This window comes from Hemitrygon akajei, chromosome 21 (assembly GCF_048418815.1).
Source record: "Hemitrygon akajei chromosome 21, sHemAka1.3, whole genome shotgun sequence".
In the NCBI taxonomy this organism is placed as follows: domain Eukaryota; kingdom Metazoa; phylum Chordata; class Chondrichthyes; order Myliobatiformes; family Dasyatidae; genus Hemitrygon; species Hemitrygon akajei.
In genome coordinates, this window is record NC_133144.1 from 188,799 (window position 1) to 204,957 (window position 16,159).

General features: G+C 43.4%; 1 protein-coding gene across 1 annotated transcript in view; it reads left to right on the forward strand.

The window, feature by feature from the left end:
* The window catches only part of LOC140714508 (neogenin-like), a 209,133-nt gene that overhangs the window by 109,827 nt on the left and 83,147 nt on the right, over positions 1 to 16,159 (forward strand). Inside the window, exons 10-11 of the mRNA XM_073025803.1 lie at positions 14,881 to 15,029; positions 15,997 to 16,135. Of these exons, the coding sequence (XP_072881904.1) occupies positions 14,881 to 15,029; positions 15,997 to 16,135 (288 nt within the window). The remainder of the gene's footprint in view (positions 1 to 14,880; positions 15,030 to 15,996; positions 16,136 to 16,159) is intronic.

A 16,159-nucleotide genomic window follows, 5' to 3' on the forward strand; every position in this document is an offset into this window, starting at 1 on the left:
GAACTCAACGTAGGACTGCTGTAGCGTTTCCAGCTCTGGATTTTTCCTCAGGTTTTACTCCCGAAACCTTCTCTATGAGTGGGTATAGCCACAAAGCAAGAGGACGTTTGAGATCAGAGTTTTCCTTCCCGAAATGAGCTGCCAACCATGACTGACAAATTCCAATCTGCCCAAAGCCACTGGTTTTAAGGTGCCAGTAACCTGCCTTTGTCACTTCTTCTGTCAGTAGAAATGGTTCTGCTAGGATAAGCCACATGTAAAGGCCAGGAGGGACTTGGTTATCAGAGATTATTAGAGATAAAACCATAAGACCATAGACATAAGAGCAGAATTAGGCCATTCAGCTCATTGAGTCTGTTCCACCATTCCATCATGGCTGATCCCGGATCCTACTCAACCCCATACAACTGCCTTTTCGCCATATCCTTGGGTGTCCTCACCGATCAGGAAACGATCAACTTCCGCCCTAAGTATAGGCACGGACTCGACCTCCACTGCAATCTGTGGCAGAGCATTCCACAGATTTACTACTTACTGGCTAAAAAATTTCCCCCTTACTTCTGTTCTAAAGGGCCGTCCATCAATTTTGAGGCTGCGCCCTCTAGTTCTGGACACCCCCAACATAGGAAACATCCTCTCCATATACACCCTATCTAGTCCCTTCAGCATTTGGTAGGCTTCAATGAGGTATACCCCCCCCCCCCCCGTTAGCATTCTTCTAAATTCCAGTGCGTAAAGGCCCAAAGCTACCAAATGCTCTTCATATATTAACCCCTTCTTTCTGGAATCATCCTCATGAACCTGCTCTGGACTCTCTCCAATGACAACGCATTCTTTCTGAGATATGGGCCCAAAACTGTTGGTAACACTCCAAGTGCAGCCTGACTAGGGTCTTATAAAGCCTCAGAGTTATCTCCTTGTTTTTTTATATTCTTTTCCCCTTGAAATAAATGCCAACATTACATTTGCTGCCTTTACCACAGACTCAACTTGTAAATTAACCTTCTGGGAGTCTTGCACGAGTCTTGTCTCAAAACTGACCCCCAAGGATCACCACTGGTCATTGGCAGCCAACTGGAAAAGGCCCCTTTTATTCCCACTCGCTGCTTCTGCCTGTCAGCCATTCCGCTATCCATGTCCTGTAAGGATTTTATCTTGTTCAGCAGCCTCATATGTGGCGCCTTATCAAATGCCTTCTGAAAATCCAAGTAAATGACATCCACTGCCTCTTCTTTGTCCACCCTGTTTTTGTTGCTTTTTTCAAGAAATCTAACAGATTTGTCAGGCAAGATTTCCCTTTAAGAAACCATGCTGACTTTGACTTATTTTATCATTAGTCACCAAATACCTCGAAACCTCATCCTTAATAATGGACTCCCAACACTTTTCCAACCACTTAGGTGAGGCAAACTGGCCTATAATTTCCTTTCTTTTGCCTCCCTCCCTTCTAAAAGAGTGAAGTATCATTTGCAATTCCCTGTCATCTGGGACCATGTGAGAATCAAGTGATTCTTGGAAGATCATGACCAATGCATCCATTATCTATTCAGCAACCTCTCTCAGGACTCTGGGATGTAATCCATCTGGCCCAGGTGACTTGTCCACCGTAAGACCTTTGAGTTTGCCTAGTACTTTTTCCTTTGAAAAAGCAATGGCATTCACTTCTGCTCCCTGACACTCATGGACCTGTGGCATACAGCTAGGGTCTTCAACAGTGAAGGCAGATGCAAAGTATCCATTAAGTTCATCTGCCAATTCTTTGTCCCCTCACCAGCTTCATTTTTCAGTGGTCCAAATTCAACTCTCACCTCCCTTTTACTCTTCATGTAACTGAAAAAACTTTTGGTATCTGCTTTATATTATTGGCTAGTCTGCCCTCATATTTCATCTTTTCCCTTCTTATAGCTATTTTAGTTGCCTTTTGTTGGATTTTAAAAGCTTCCCAATCATCCAACTTCCCACTCAAATTTGCTACCTTATATGCCCTTTACTTGGATTTTATGCAGTTCTTATCTTACTTTGTCAGCCATGACTGCCTACCCCTGCCATTTGAGAACTTCCTCCTCTGTTGGACATATCTATCCTACGCCTTGTGAACTATTCCCAGAAACTTCAGCCACCTCTGCTCTGCTGTCATCCCCGCCAGTATCCTCCTCCAATCCACCTGGGAAAGCTCCTCTCTCATGCCTCTATAATTCCCTTTATTCCATTGTGATTCTTGTTCTCAAATTGCAGTATGAATTCAATCGTATTGTGATCACTGCCTCCTAAGGGTTCATTTATGTTAAGCTCCCTAATAAAATCTGGGTTATTACACAACACCCAATCTAAGATGGCCTGCTCACCCTCTCTTTTCAGGATATTATGGATGCATCCAGAAATATCTCAGACCCTGGAACTTGGGAGGCAAACTACCATCTGTGTCTCCTTTTTGTGTCCACAGAATTGGCTATCTGTCCCCCTGTCTAAACAGTCCCCTATACTGCTGCCATCCTCTTCAATTTCCTACCCTTCTGAGTCACAGGGCCAGACTCAGTGCCAGAGTCATGGCCGCTGTTGCTTCCCCCAGGTAGGTCATCCCTCTCAACAGTACTCAAAATGGAGTACTTACTGTTGAGGGGGATGGCCACAGGGGTGCTCTCCACTATCTGACATTCCACCTTCCCTTTTCTGAGTCACCCGTTTATCTGTCTCCTGTGGCCCTGGGGTGACTACCTCCCTGTAGCTCCTATCTATCACTGCCTCACTTTCCCTAAAAAACCGAAGGTCATCGAGTGCAGGTCCAGTTCCCTAACATGGTCTCTAAGGAACTGCATCTCGATGCACCTGGTGTAGATGTGGTCATCAGGGAGGCTGGGAGTCTCCTGGAAATCCCACATCTGACACACAGAACAGAACACTGGCCTGTAGACATGCGCCCTATTGTCTCTAAAGTTGAATAAAAAATAAGGAATGAACTTACCCTTGCCTCCACCTGTTCTTGCCGAAGCCCAGTTGAGCCAAAGCTTCTCACTTTGCCTCAAACTACTTCGATGACGACGGCTCCCATGATGACTGCTCTGCTAGGTGGTACCTCTATTTTATAGAGACTGGGCTTCCTGTCGAAAATCTTTGTCAGATCTGTGTGGGAGTACTTCTTTTGCATCTGCGCAGTACTCCAATCAATGACTCCTGTCGAAAAACTTGCTGCTTTTCCTTGCTGCATGTTATTGGGAGCATTTAATAGGTAGTGGGAGCTTATTCCAATCTTAAGGAACTAGAAATCTTGAGCAACAGGGGAAGGGGATGAGTAAGACACTGGGAGGGATAGATTGAAGAGTACACCAGACTGTTTGAAGCAGGGTCAGAACCATTATTAGGTCACGAACATCCATATGTTTTATCTTTACCCACTCTCCTCATGCTCTCTTCTCTCATCACCTGTCCTCCAATCACCTAAAAATTCACCAAATTTCCAAACTTGATCTCCTCATGTACTGCCTTCAGCCGATCTCCACACATCTCCCTGTCCCTGATCTCCTCACATCTTGCCCGTGCATAAGCATTACAGTCCTGTTGAAGGGTTTTGTCCTGAAGCGTCAGTTCTTTATTCATCTCTATAGACACTGCCTGACCTGCTGATTCCTCCAGCATTTTGTGTGTGCTAATAAGCAGGGCATTCCAAGTGCATTTATTTCCTTCATTTCTCACCATTGAGCTGTGGGGTTAAAAGAGTGCCCCTAATGGCAAACATACTGGGACTGAGAGAGCATGCCTTTCACCCATAACAGAATATAAGCAGAAGCTTCTGGAAATATGTAGCGGGTCAGGGAGGAATAGATGACAGGAGAAATAGAATTAATGTTTCAAATGTGAGACCATTGCAACATTAACTGGTTCTGTTTCTGCTGGGCAGGCCAACCTTGAACTAGAAAGCATGGGCTTAAGGTGAGGGGAGAAATTGAAAGGAGATGGAATGTAGAACAGTACAGCGCAGTAACAGGCTCTTTGGCCCACAGTGTTGTGTGGAGCATATCAAATGACCATCTAATCTAAACCCTTCTGCTGACACAATGTCCATACCTTTCCATCTGATCTAAAGGGATGGGTTATTTACAGAGAGTGAAGAGTATCTGGAATGACCTGCCAGTGGAAGTGATGGAGGCAGATGCAATTATAACATTTAAAAGGTGTTTGTCCAGTACTTGGACTGGAAAGTTGGAAAGGGATACAGGCCTAATGTAGACAAATGGGATAAGCAAAGGCAGGCATCACAGCATTTATAAAGACTGTCATAAAGACAAGCAACATAGCATTGATGAAGTGGGCAAAAATAGGCATCACAACATTGATAAAAACTGTTAAAAAAAGGCAAACAGGACCCATTTATGTGCTGTGTATTTGTGATTCTCTGGGAGGTTGCTCGACCTGAGTATTGCCAGCACTTCATGCTTTTATTTCTTCTCTCCTAGTACTTTGACCTCTTGCTTGATGTACTTTGAATTTGACCATAACACCAAAAAACTATAAAACACAGGAGCGGAATTAGGCCATTTGGCCCATCGAGTCTGCTTTGCTGTTCCTGATTTAATATTTCTCTCAACCCCATTCTCCTGCCATGTTTCTTTAACCTTTGACGCCATGACTAACCAAGAACATTTCCACCTCTGCTTTAAATATACTCAATAACTTGGCCTCCACAGTTGTCTGTGGCAATGAATTCCACAGATTCACAACCCTCTCGCTAAAGAAATCCTTCCTTATTTCTGTTCTAAATGGAAGTCCCTCTACTCTGAGGCTGTGCCCTCTGATCTTAGACTCTTCTCTAATTCAGTCTATTTAGGCCTTTCAATATTTGATAGGCTTCAATGAGATCTCTCCTCATTCTTCTAAACTCCATTGACACGGGCTGTCTGTTGTAGTTTCAAACCCATGGCACGGAAATGGTTAGTTTCTGCTCTGTGTTGTAAAGCAGCTTTGACATTTCTTTTTATGCTATTGAGAAGCATTCTGTTTGATCACTTGATTAAAACAGGCAGAAGCTGAGTACCAGGAAATGGCAAAAATTCTGCTCAGCTGTATATCACAGAGATTAGGATCAGGGCTGAATTGTGAGCTCTGGACTTGGGCCGAGCACACCCTCATACTTTTGCTGCACCACTGAGAGACCCCACTCAAACTGGAAATGCATAGTTTGAGTTCTCTGTCACACGGTTAACTTCACTGTTGTGATTGTGTTCAAATGAGAAATTCAAACATGGTGCACCCCAGATCTTTGGATGAAACCTTTTGATGTGAATTACCTGAGTTATGGGAAATAATTTTAATCTGAAGTTCTGTTAGGCCTCCATTGTATTATCATCTCTCGGTAATTTTAACTTAACATAGAACACTACAGCACAGTTCAGGCCCTTTGGCCCACAATGTTATGCCAACCCTTTAACCTACTCTAAGATCAATCTAACCCTTCCCTCCTACATAGCCCTCCATTTTTCTTTCATCCATGTGCCTATCTAAGAGTCTGTTAAGTTCCTCTGATATATCTGCCTCTACCACCACCCCTAGCAGCACAATCCACAAACTCACCTCTCTCTCTGTCTATTAAACTTACCTCTGACATCCCCCCCTGTACTTCCCTCTAGTCACTTTAAAATTATGACCCCCCCCCGACAGTTTTTCAGATAATCTTCTCAAAACATTTAAAACTGAATTTTGTTGAGATTCTGAAATGTTATTTCTGTACTTTGACTTGATTAAGATCTCTGTATATGGCTGTTGAACCTTCAATGTGCACCCTGGGCACCTGCAGCCAGTCTGACCAATGATCTTCAGACAAATCCGTCTCTCTGGGCAACATTCCTCATTCACCAGCTTTTTGTTTGAATTCACTATGTATGAAAAGGGAGGATAGGGTGCTGTGGTAGCGTAGCTATTAACGTGATGCTATTACAGCTTGGGGTGTCAGAGTTCAATCCTGGCATCATCTGTAAGGAGTCTGTATGTCTTCCCTTTGGAATGTGTAGGTTTTCTCCAGGTGCTTCAGTTTCCTCCCATAGTCCCAAGTACTGGTTGGTGGGTTGTAAATTGTACCGTGATTAGGCTAGGGCTAAATTGGGTGTTGCTGGTGCTGTGGCTCGAAGGGCTTATGCCATGCTGTACCCCTAAAGGTGTTAGTTGCTGCCTCATTGAAGAACAAATCTTCAGTTAGAATGCAGTCTGTTAGCATGGGTTTAGGCTTCTGAAATGCATACCTCTACGAATAAGGAGTCCCCATTTCTGATACACTTCCCTTTATCTGCTCAGGATGGCCCTCGTATTTTTCATCCCCTACGAAATGGTTATCACTGGCTTGTGAAGTCCGCAGTCCTTTAGTGGTACATTGGTGCCTAGGTTAGACACCTAAAGCTGAAAGGGCTTGGACCCATGGGAACAATGCAAAGCAATAGTAAGAACAATCCCGAGAAACCAGTTATAAACTGATAAACACAAGAGATGCTGGAAATCTTCTGCAACACACACAAAATACTAGAGGAACTCAACAGGTCAGGCAGCGTCTATGGAGAGGAATAAGTTGACATTTCAGTCTGGCCTGAAATGACTTTTTATTCCTCTCCATAAATGTTGCCTGATCTGCTGAGATCCTCCAGCACTTTCTCTGTTTTGCTCAGTTATAAAGTGGTTTAAATTTAGAGGGGTGCGTGTGTGTGTCTGTGTTGTACAAGGTGACCCATTGTGAATGTAGTGACTACAGGAAGGAGATGTAGGCAGCATGCCAAAGATTAGTCAACACTCCTGAGATTATTCCACTGAGAGTCATCGATGGGGCTTAGGGGATTGGAGGAGGTATTGTAGAACACACAACCTCATTCTTCACTGTAACTGGTCAGAATGTCAGCAACTGTTTCCATTACATCTTGTCGGGGATGGTGTTTGTGCATTTAGAATGGGAAGGTGTGCAATGCAGTGTGTCAGTTGTTACATCTTGTTGGGGATGGTATTCGTGCATTTAGAATGGGAAGGTGTGCAATGCAATGTGTCAGTTGTTACATCTTGTCGGGGGTGGTGTTCGTGCATTTAGAATGGGAAGGTGTCTGATGCAATGTGTCGGTCATTATTTCTGAGAGATGGGCCAAGCCTGCAGCCTACTTTGGCAGGCAGCAGCAGCTGGGTAGGATGAAATCTGATGTTGCGGCACTAATTGAAAGAAATGGCTCATGACTGAATAAAGCAAACAACTGTCAGGCTTGTTAGAGTTGTTTTATGTTTCTTTACTTGCTCTGCTAAACACCATTAATTAAACATTTACTTCTTTCACCATTATGTTCAATGCAGTTTGATTTTCATTCAGCCTTCCCACACGCCAGCAAAATGGTTGGAGTGAATTTCCTTTGTGCTCAGTGTACTCTGAAGTGGGTGTTGTGACACTCATTGAAAGAAGCTTGGGCACTGGCGGTCTTCCTCAGAGGCACTGTGGTTTGTACTGAGCCAAGTCTTGTTGAGCTTTGCAGGGAAGCAGTAACATTGCTTTGGAAACAATCCCAGCCTGCTGCTTGTGTAGTGGTGATATAGGTGTGGACAGTGGTTGTTTACACCAAGTAATGGACTATGTTCACATGTTCTTACCTAATGTATTAATGTCCAGAATAGAATACAAATCAGAATTAGATTATGTCACTGGCATATGTCATGAAATTAGTTGTTTTGAGCTGCAGTACATTGCAATACATAATAAAAAGAACTATAAATTACAATAAGAAATATATTTTTAAAATAACTTAAATAAATAGTGTAAAATGAGAGCCAAAAAGGGAAAAAAGTAGTGGGATAGTCTGCATGAGACATTAGGAAAATGTCAAAGTCGTGTTTTTGACATATGTCATAGAATTTGTTTTGCGGCACCTGTACACTAAAAACATTACTATCGGTAATAATAATTAATATTATAAAATAAATAAGTAGTGCAAAAGATTCAAAGTAAATTTATTATCAAAGTATGTATACAGTATATAATCCTGAGAATCATCCTCTCACAGGCAGCTACAAAACAAAGAAACGCCATGGAATCCATTCAAAGCAAATATCAAGCGACAAAAAGCAAGCGAGTAACACACAGAATATTAAACGTCAAATCACAGAGTCCACGAAATGGTCTAGGGGGCGTGCAGCTTAGTTCAGTTCAGTCTAGCGTTGTGTCGTTTGTTGTGACTGTAGGCCGCAGAGCCAGCTAAAGCACCACTGTTGAAAATCATAGCAAATAGTGAGGTAGTGTTCATGGGTTCATGATTTGTTCAGAAATGTGATGGCAGAGGGGAAGAAGCTGTTCCTAAGATGTTGACTGTGGGTCCTCAGGCTCCTATACCACCTCCTTGAATGTAGTAATGAGGAGTCCTAAATGGCAAGGGTCGTTCTTAAGCATCACCTTTTGAAGGTGTTGTCGATGCTGGGAAGTCAAATGCCCGTGATGGAGCTGGCTGAGTTTACAACTTTCTGCAGCTCTTCCCAATCCTGTGCAGAGCTCCTCCATTCCAGACGGTAATGCAACCAGTCAGAATGCTTTTCAAGGTACATCTCTAGAAATCTGCTAGTGTCTTTGGTGACACACCAAATCTCCTCAAATTCCTAATGAAATAAAGATGCTGATGGCATTCTTCGTAATTGCATCAATAGATCTTCAGAGATATTGACCTCTCGATGGGGACTGGTGTGTATACCCACAACTTCCCCATCCTGAATTATTGATAATTTTTGTGAAGAGGTGGAGAAGCGCAGCTTTTGGTGCAGCTGAAGAAGAAGGACAGAAAATTCAGGACTGACTAACTCTATTGAAAGCTGCAGAGTATGGCAGGGGGATGTCTCCGCCACTGCTCTGCCACCAGGAGATCAGGGTTAAGGAAGCGAAACATCAATGAATGGTGGTCCCTGGCTGATGACCCTGCAGCAGATCTAAGGGCACTGTTGGAGGCACGGTTGGCAGCAATGCCAAGCAGGAAACACAATCCTGTAAATCATATTATATTCAATTTTTGATACGGAGCCTTCTTCCCATGTCTAAACCTAACTTATCTATCCTCAGCAGCAATTCTAACCTCTAGTGTTCCCTAAATCTCTCCTTCATTTTCTTCTTAGATATACTCCTTAAATCCTCCCTCTTTGATCAGCCTAGTTATTGATGTAGCTGGTTTTCAGCCCATCTTTAACATCCTATCAGCCATTTGCAAAGGTTCTAGTGCAATGTAAAATGCAGATGTTAACTGTTTTCGTAGGATTAAGTTACAAAGATTCTTTTTCCTATAATTTGATTTGGGTTCTGAGCACAGTCCAGAGGGATTTTTACAGTCAAGCCAAGTTTACTGTTGTTATTATTAGGCAACATGGGTTTATTAGATTATAATTTGAGGCATTACTGAGCTTGTTGTGTATGTCGCTGAAGGGTGAATTACACTGGTTTAATATTTCAGAGTGTGATTCCTCCATGAGCCTGCTGATAATTCAACAGCTGTTACACTTGCAGTCAATGTGCTGGACAATGTTTGTCTGTAGATGATTGCCTCCGGCATAGAGGAACTTAAGGAGATGAACTTGTATTGGTTTTATAAGGTTATAAAGATAGTGAACTCCATTGTTATAAGTTAAGTGCATTTTTTTGCCAAGTTCCCAATTTCGTTTTCAAAAAATTCTCCCATATTTTCTCTTCACTCTCGGAAGGGCCCTGCTTCACTAGTGTACAATGTCGGCTGTCTCCTGCTTCCTGCCCAAGTAGGAGCAGCTAGGACATGGGCTGAGGTGGCAGAATGTCGAGGTGCAGGTGCTGTTCCCACTCAACATCCAGTCATGCAGCTTTCAAACACAAGCTGATTCCTTCTTTTGGTACATTGTTCAAAGTCAAAATATATTACTATTTATATTTAGTTCCGTTCTCCTTCCTTCAATTCCTTATTGCAGTGTGCTGAAGCTCACCTAGATGCCCCTACAGCCATGCTGACAGTGCTTCTCCTGCCTCACTAGGTGTGTGAAGAAGCTGGCCCCGTTACTCCACTGTCCTCACTGGTTGGTAACTACCTCAGATTCTGCAACCCTCACGCTACTGCTGCGCTCTTCTCCCCTTCTCTCCACCAGCTCCATTACTGACCCTAGCACCAACTGCCTGTGAGTGTGCACTAGTCCTGGTCAGATACTGATGCGGCCGACGTGTTATACACTTGACACAAGCTCCCTCACTTATCAGAATCAGAATTAGGTTTATTATCACAGACAACAAGGTTCCTTTAATCGGAACATTGGGACGTTTCTGGTTGGTTGAACCTCAAATCATAATCGACCCTAGATGTATATTGTTTATGAGAGATGGGGTCTGATGGAGCAGCCATTTTCGGAGTGGGGGCTAGAGTCAGGGTGGGAACTTAGAGGCTTCAACGAGAAGTGGATGAAGCCAAAGAAATGGATAGGAAGGGTAGATTTTTCCTTTCTTTATTGCTGATTTAGTCTTTGTTGCCCAGAGTATAGTGCAGGCAGGATGGCAGATATGGCAGTGGAATACCCCTTCTTTAGGATGAGGGAATTCATGGAACCTGATGGTCTCCCTGATGACTACACCTGCGGGAAGTGCAGCTAATGCTATTGGGAAGAGTTTAAACTAGATTTGTAGGGAGGTGCGAACCAAAGTGAAAAGGCAGAGGATGGGGAGGTTGGCACACAAGTCAAGTGGACTTGTTGGGAGTTTGTGAGGAAAGATAGGCAGATGATAGAGCAAAGGTGCACTCAGCCAGATTGTTTGAGATGTCTATTTTAACGTAAAGAGTATCATAAACAAGGTAGAAGGACTTAGAGCATGTTGGAGCAATACGAGGAACTATGATGTTTTGGCCATTACGAAGACTTGGATATCTCAAGGGCAGCAATGGCTGCTGAGTGTGCTGGGCTTTAGATGTTTCATAAAGGACTGGAAGGGAGGCAAAAGAGCTGGGGGTATGGATTACTAATCAGGGATAGTACCCTGGCTGCAGAAAAGGAGGAGGTCATGGAGGGATTGTCTACTAAGTCAGTGTGGATGGAAGTTAAAAACAGGATAACTCTACTGGGTGTTTTTTTTATAGACCCCCCCCCCCCCAATAGTAACAGAGATATCGAGGAGCAGATAAAGAGGCAGATTCTGGAACAGTGCAATAATAATAGTTGTTCTGATGGGAGATTTTAACTTTCCTAATATTGACTGGCATCTCTTAGAGCAATGGTTTTGGATGGGCTGTGTTTGTTATGTGTGTTCAGGAATGTTTCCAGACACAATATATAGGAAAGCCAGTTAGAGGAGAGGCTATACTTGATCTGGTATTGGGAAACAAACCTGGTCAGGTGTCGTATCTCTGGGTGGGAGAGTGTTTTGGAGATAGTGGTCACAACTGTAATCTCCTTTACCATAGTGCTGGAGAGGGATAGGAACAGACAATTTGAGAAAACATTTAATTGGGCTAAGGGGAAATATGATGCTATTAGGCAGAAAATTGGGAACATAAATTGAGAGCAAATGTTCTCAGGGAAATGCATGTCAAAAATGTGGCAAATATTCAGGGAACACTTGCATGGCATTCTGCATAGGTATGTTCCATTGAGGCAGGGAATGGATGGTAGGGTAAAAGAACCAAGGTGTACAAAGGATGTGGAAAATCTAATTAAGAAAAGGAATGCTAATGAAAAGTTCAAGAAATTAGGTACCATCAGAGCTCTAAAAAAATTAACAAGGTTGCTAGAAAGGAGCTTCAGAATGAAATTAGGAGAGCTAGAAGGGGCCATGAGAGGCCTTGGCAAGCAGAATTAAGGAAAACCCCAAGGCATTCTACAAATATATGAAGAGCAAGAGGATGAACCATGTGAGAATAGGACCAATCAGGTGCGATAGTTGAAACGTTCATGGAGTTAAAGGAGGTAGCAGAGGTTTTTAATGCTTTGCTTCAGTATTCACCAGGGTAAAAGAATCTTGGCAGTTGTGGGGATGACTTACAGTGGACTGAAACACTTGAGTATAGACATTTTGAAAGAGGATGGCCTGGAGCTTTTGAAAAGCATTAAGTTAGATAAGTTGCTGGGTCTGAATGAGATATTCCCCAGGCTACTGTGGGAAGCGAGGGAGGAAATTGCTGAACTTCTGGTGATGATCTTTGCATCATCAATAGGGACAGGAGAAGTACCAGAGGATTGTAGGGTTGCAAATGTTGTTCCCTTATACATAGTCTGATTAGGGATATTTAGCATGGCTTTGTCAAGGGCAAGTCATGCCTTAGGAGCCTGATTGAATTCTTTGAGCATGTAACAAAATACATTAATGAAGGTAGAGCAGTGGATGTAACGTATATGGATTTCAGTAAGGCTTTTGATAAAGTTCCCCATGCAAAGCTCATTCAGAAGGTAAGGAGGTATGGGGTCCAAGGAGGCCTTGCTTTGTGTATCCAGAATTGGCTTGCCCACAAATCAAAGTGTGGTTGTAAACTGTTGGTATACTACATGGAGGTCAGTGACCAGTGGTGTTCCACAGGGATCTGTTCTGGGACCCCTCCTCTTTCTGATTTTTCTCAATGACCTGGATGAGGAAGTAGAAGGGTGGTTTAATATTTTTGCTGATGACACAAAAGTTTGGGGTGTTGTGGGTAGTCTGGAGGGCTGTCAGAGGTTACAGCAGGTCATTGAGCAGATGCAGAACTGGGCTGAGAAGTGGCAGATGGAGTTCAACCCAGATGAAAGTTTCGGTAGTTGAATTTGAGGACAAAATATAATATGTGCGGAGGATCAGAGAGATCTTGCGGTCCGTGTCCATAGGACACACTCAAAGCTGCTGCTCAGTTTGAGAGTGTTGTTAAGAAGGCATATGGTGTGTTGGCCTTCATCAACTGTGGGACTGAGTTCAAGAGCCGTGAAATAATGTTACAGCTATAAAAGGAGGAGAAAAAGGCAGCGCGATGCAGTGCGCGTGGCCTCTCCGGAGAATGGATATCCGTTACATGTTAAGTAGGGATCTGTGCACAATCCTGATTTGATGGAGGCAGACTTGAGAGCGTGGAGGAACATCTGGAGAAACTTCTGAAATGCCCGCTTCGCTGCCGCTGCTACTGTGCAGTCCCAAATCTCCGGAGGAGAAGGCCTCCGAGACCTCGGCTTTGCTTGTTTCGGCAGCCGGGACGAGTCCGGGAGGCTGTATCGGAGGGGCTGGTCGGAGGCTTGAAGTTTTCAGATGGACTCGAGAGTCTGCTGTCATCGGGTGCTTCCGAGGCATTAAATTGTCAGTGCCTGGAAGTTTATGGCAGGGAGAGTTCTCCTGTTTGCTGCCTGATATTGGGATGATTGGAGTCGATTGAGACTTCAGATTTTTAAACCTCGTCCATGGTCTGCGTTTATCGAATTACAGTATTGCTTTGCACTGCTGTAACTATATGCTATAATTATGTGGTTTTGTCAGTGTGAGTCTTGGTTTGTCCTTTTTTTTGTCACTCTGGAAGAACATTGTATCATTTTTTAATGCATGTATGCATTTCTAAATGACAATAAACGAGGACTGAGTGTCCTCATAATCTAATCTAAAATACCTTAGATACCACTTGGAGTACTGTGTTCAGTTCTGGTCATCTCACTACAGGAAGGATGTGGATACTATGGAGAGAATGCAGAGGAGATTTACAAGGATGTTGCCTGGATTGGAGAGCGTGCCTTAGAATAGGTTGAGTGAACTTTGCTTTTTCTCCTTGGAGTGACAAAGTGATGGAAGTGATGAGAGGCATTGATCGTGTGGATTTTTCCCAGGGCTGAAATGGCTAACATGATGGGGCATAGTTTTAAGATGCTTGGAAGTAAGTACAGGGAGGATGACAGAGGCAAATTTATCACACTGAGTGTGGTAGGTGCACGGAATGGGCTGCCAGCGCCGGTGGTAGAGGTGGATATGATAGAGTCTTTTAAGAGTCTCTTAGATAGGTACATGGAGCTTAGAAAAATAGAGGGCGATGTGGTAGGGAAATTCTAGGCGGTTCCTAGAGTAGGTTACACGGTCGGTACAACATTGTGGGCCAAGAGGCCTGTAATGTGCTGTAAATTTCTATGTTCTGTGTTTTTTGTTCTATGGCATACATCATGAAATATGTTATTCTGCCAGTGCAGTACCGTGCAATGCATAAAAGTCATTATAAATTGCAATAAGAATATAAATAAGTGGTTCAAAAGGATAGCAAAATAGTGAGGGAGTTTTCAGGGGTTGATGGACTGAATCAAAATCAGCTTTATTATCACTGACATGTATCATAAAATTAATTGTTTTGTGGCAGTAATACAGTGCAATACATAAAAATTACTATAAATTACAATAAAAAATATAAATAAGCAAAGTGCAAAAAGGGTGCAAAATAGTGTCCATGGATGGTCAGAAATCTTGCTGGTAGAGGGGAAGCTGTTTGTGTGTGACATTGAGTGCATGTCTTCTGGCTTCTAAACCTCCTCCTTGATAATAGTGATGAGAAGAGGACATGTCCTGGGTGCTGAGGGTCCTTCACGATGGATGCTGCCTTTTGAAGATAGTCTTGAGAAAGTAGTGGTTTACGGTGATGCAGTTAGATCTCCCTGAGCACACCCACACCTGTAACCAGTTAGAATCAATTCATTGCGAAAGGAATCAGAATCAGAAACTGGTTTAACGTGTTGTGAAATTTGATGCTTTGCGGCAGCAGTGCATTGCAATACATAACAATTTTAAAAAGTTATATACAGTATATATAGATTAAATTAAGTGAGTACTGTGAAAAGAGAGCAAAAAAAACTGAATAAAGGCAGTGGTGGAGATTGGTCTTGTTTTTGTGCCATTTGATTTCATTTCATATGGGTTAACTTTGGAAAATGTGTAAGTGAGATCTTTCTGTGTTCTTTCAGTTCAAGTTCCTGGACCTACCCAAAATCTGTTCGCACAAGCAAATTCACCCACCTCCATCACAGTGACGTGGCAGGAGCCTTTGTCAGACAATGGCCCCATCGTGAACTACAAACTCTACTACATGGAGAAAGGGGCAGGCAGCGAGCAGGTGAGTAAACTCTGACATTTGCTTCCTTCAGCAGTCCTGCTGGGTCAAACAGCAGGGCGAAGTAAACAGAAATGACCCAAGAGAGCTGGATTGTTTGTGGTGTTGGATACTTGGCAATTGGTGGAGTGATCTCCAGTACCAAGAGTTTAATTGCTGAGATCACAGGCTTGAGGGACCAAGGTCATACACACAGGTGTTTGTGCAGATGCTGGAACACATGGAGGAACTCAGTAGGTCAGGTTACATCTATGGAAAGGAATAAAGAGTCAACATTTTTGGCTAAGACCCTTCATCTTCTGAACATTATCACAGGATAAAGTTTTCTTTGCAGTTAAAGAAGAGGGATGAATTTACTGAAACATACAAGACTCTGAGGTGCTCAACAGGGTAAAATGTTTCCATTGATGGGAAAGTCTCAAGTGAAGAGACGTAGTTAAAAGATTAGTGGACAGTCACTTAATGAAGGGTCTTGGTCTGAAATGGAGAGTCTTAAGGCCAGATGTATTTCATTCCTGCCAGCAGCTCAGCCTTGGGCAGGGGTGGGAACTGTGACAGGGGCATGCTGGTATAAGGACAAGCAACACCCTTCATTCATAGAGCTGGGCATGCCACTTTTCTCTGGCAATGGCTGTCCTGTTAGTTCGTTAAGCCCTTCACCCCTGCTGGAGCATAAGCCACTGTCAGCAGCTTGCCATAGTCCTCTGTTGTTCCCAGGTATAGCCCATCTTCTTCCTTCCTCTCCCAAGAATGAGGTCTTTGGAGCTTCTGTTGGCATTTCTGCAGCTCTGGGGTTTTACGAGATATGCTTGTTAGCTCCATGCCTAACCCTCCTTTCGCAGCAGGGCTTGGGACTGTCCACATGGAGTTGATGATTTTACTTTATTTTTCTGTTTGCTGGAGCTTATCATAACATGAAATAAAAGTCGGACGAGTCTGAGATTACTCTCATGATGTTTTTCCTTTCCAGGATGTGGATGTTGGGAGCCTGTCTTACACGATCAATGGGTTGAAGAAGTTCACTGAGTACAGCTTCAGGGTAGTGGCGTACAACAAGCATGGGCCTGGTGTCTCCACCGAGGAGATAGTGGCCACCACCTACTCTGACGGTAAGTTGAGACTCTGGCATGTTT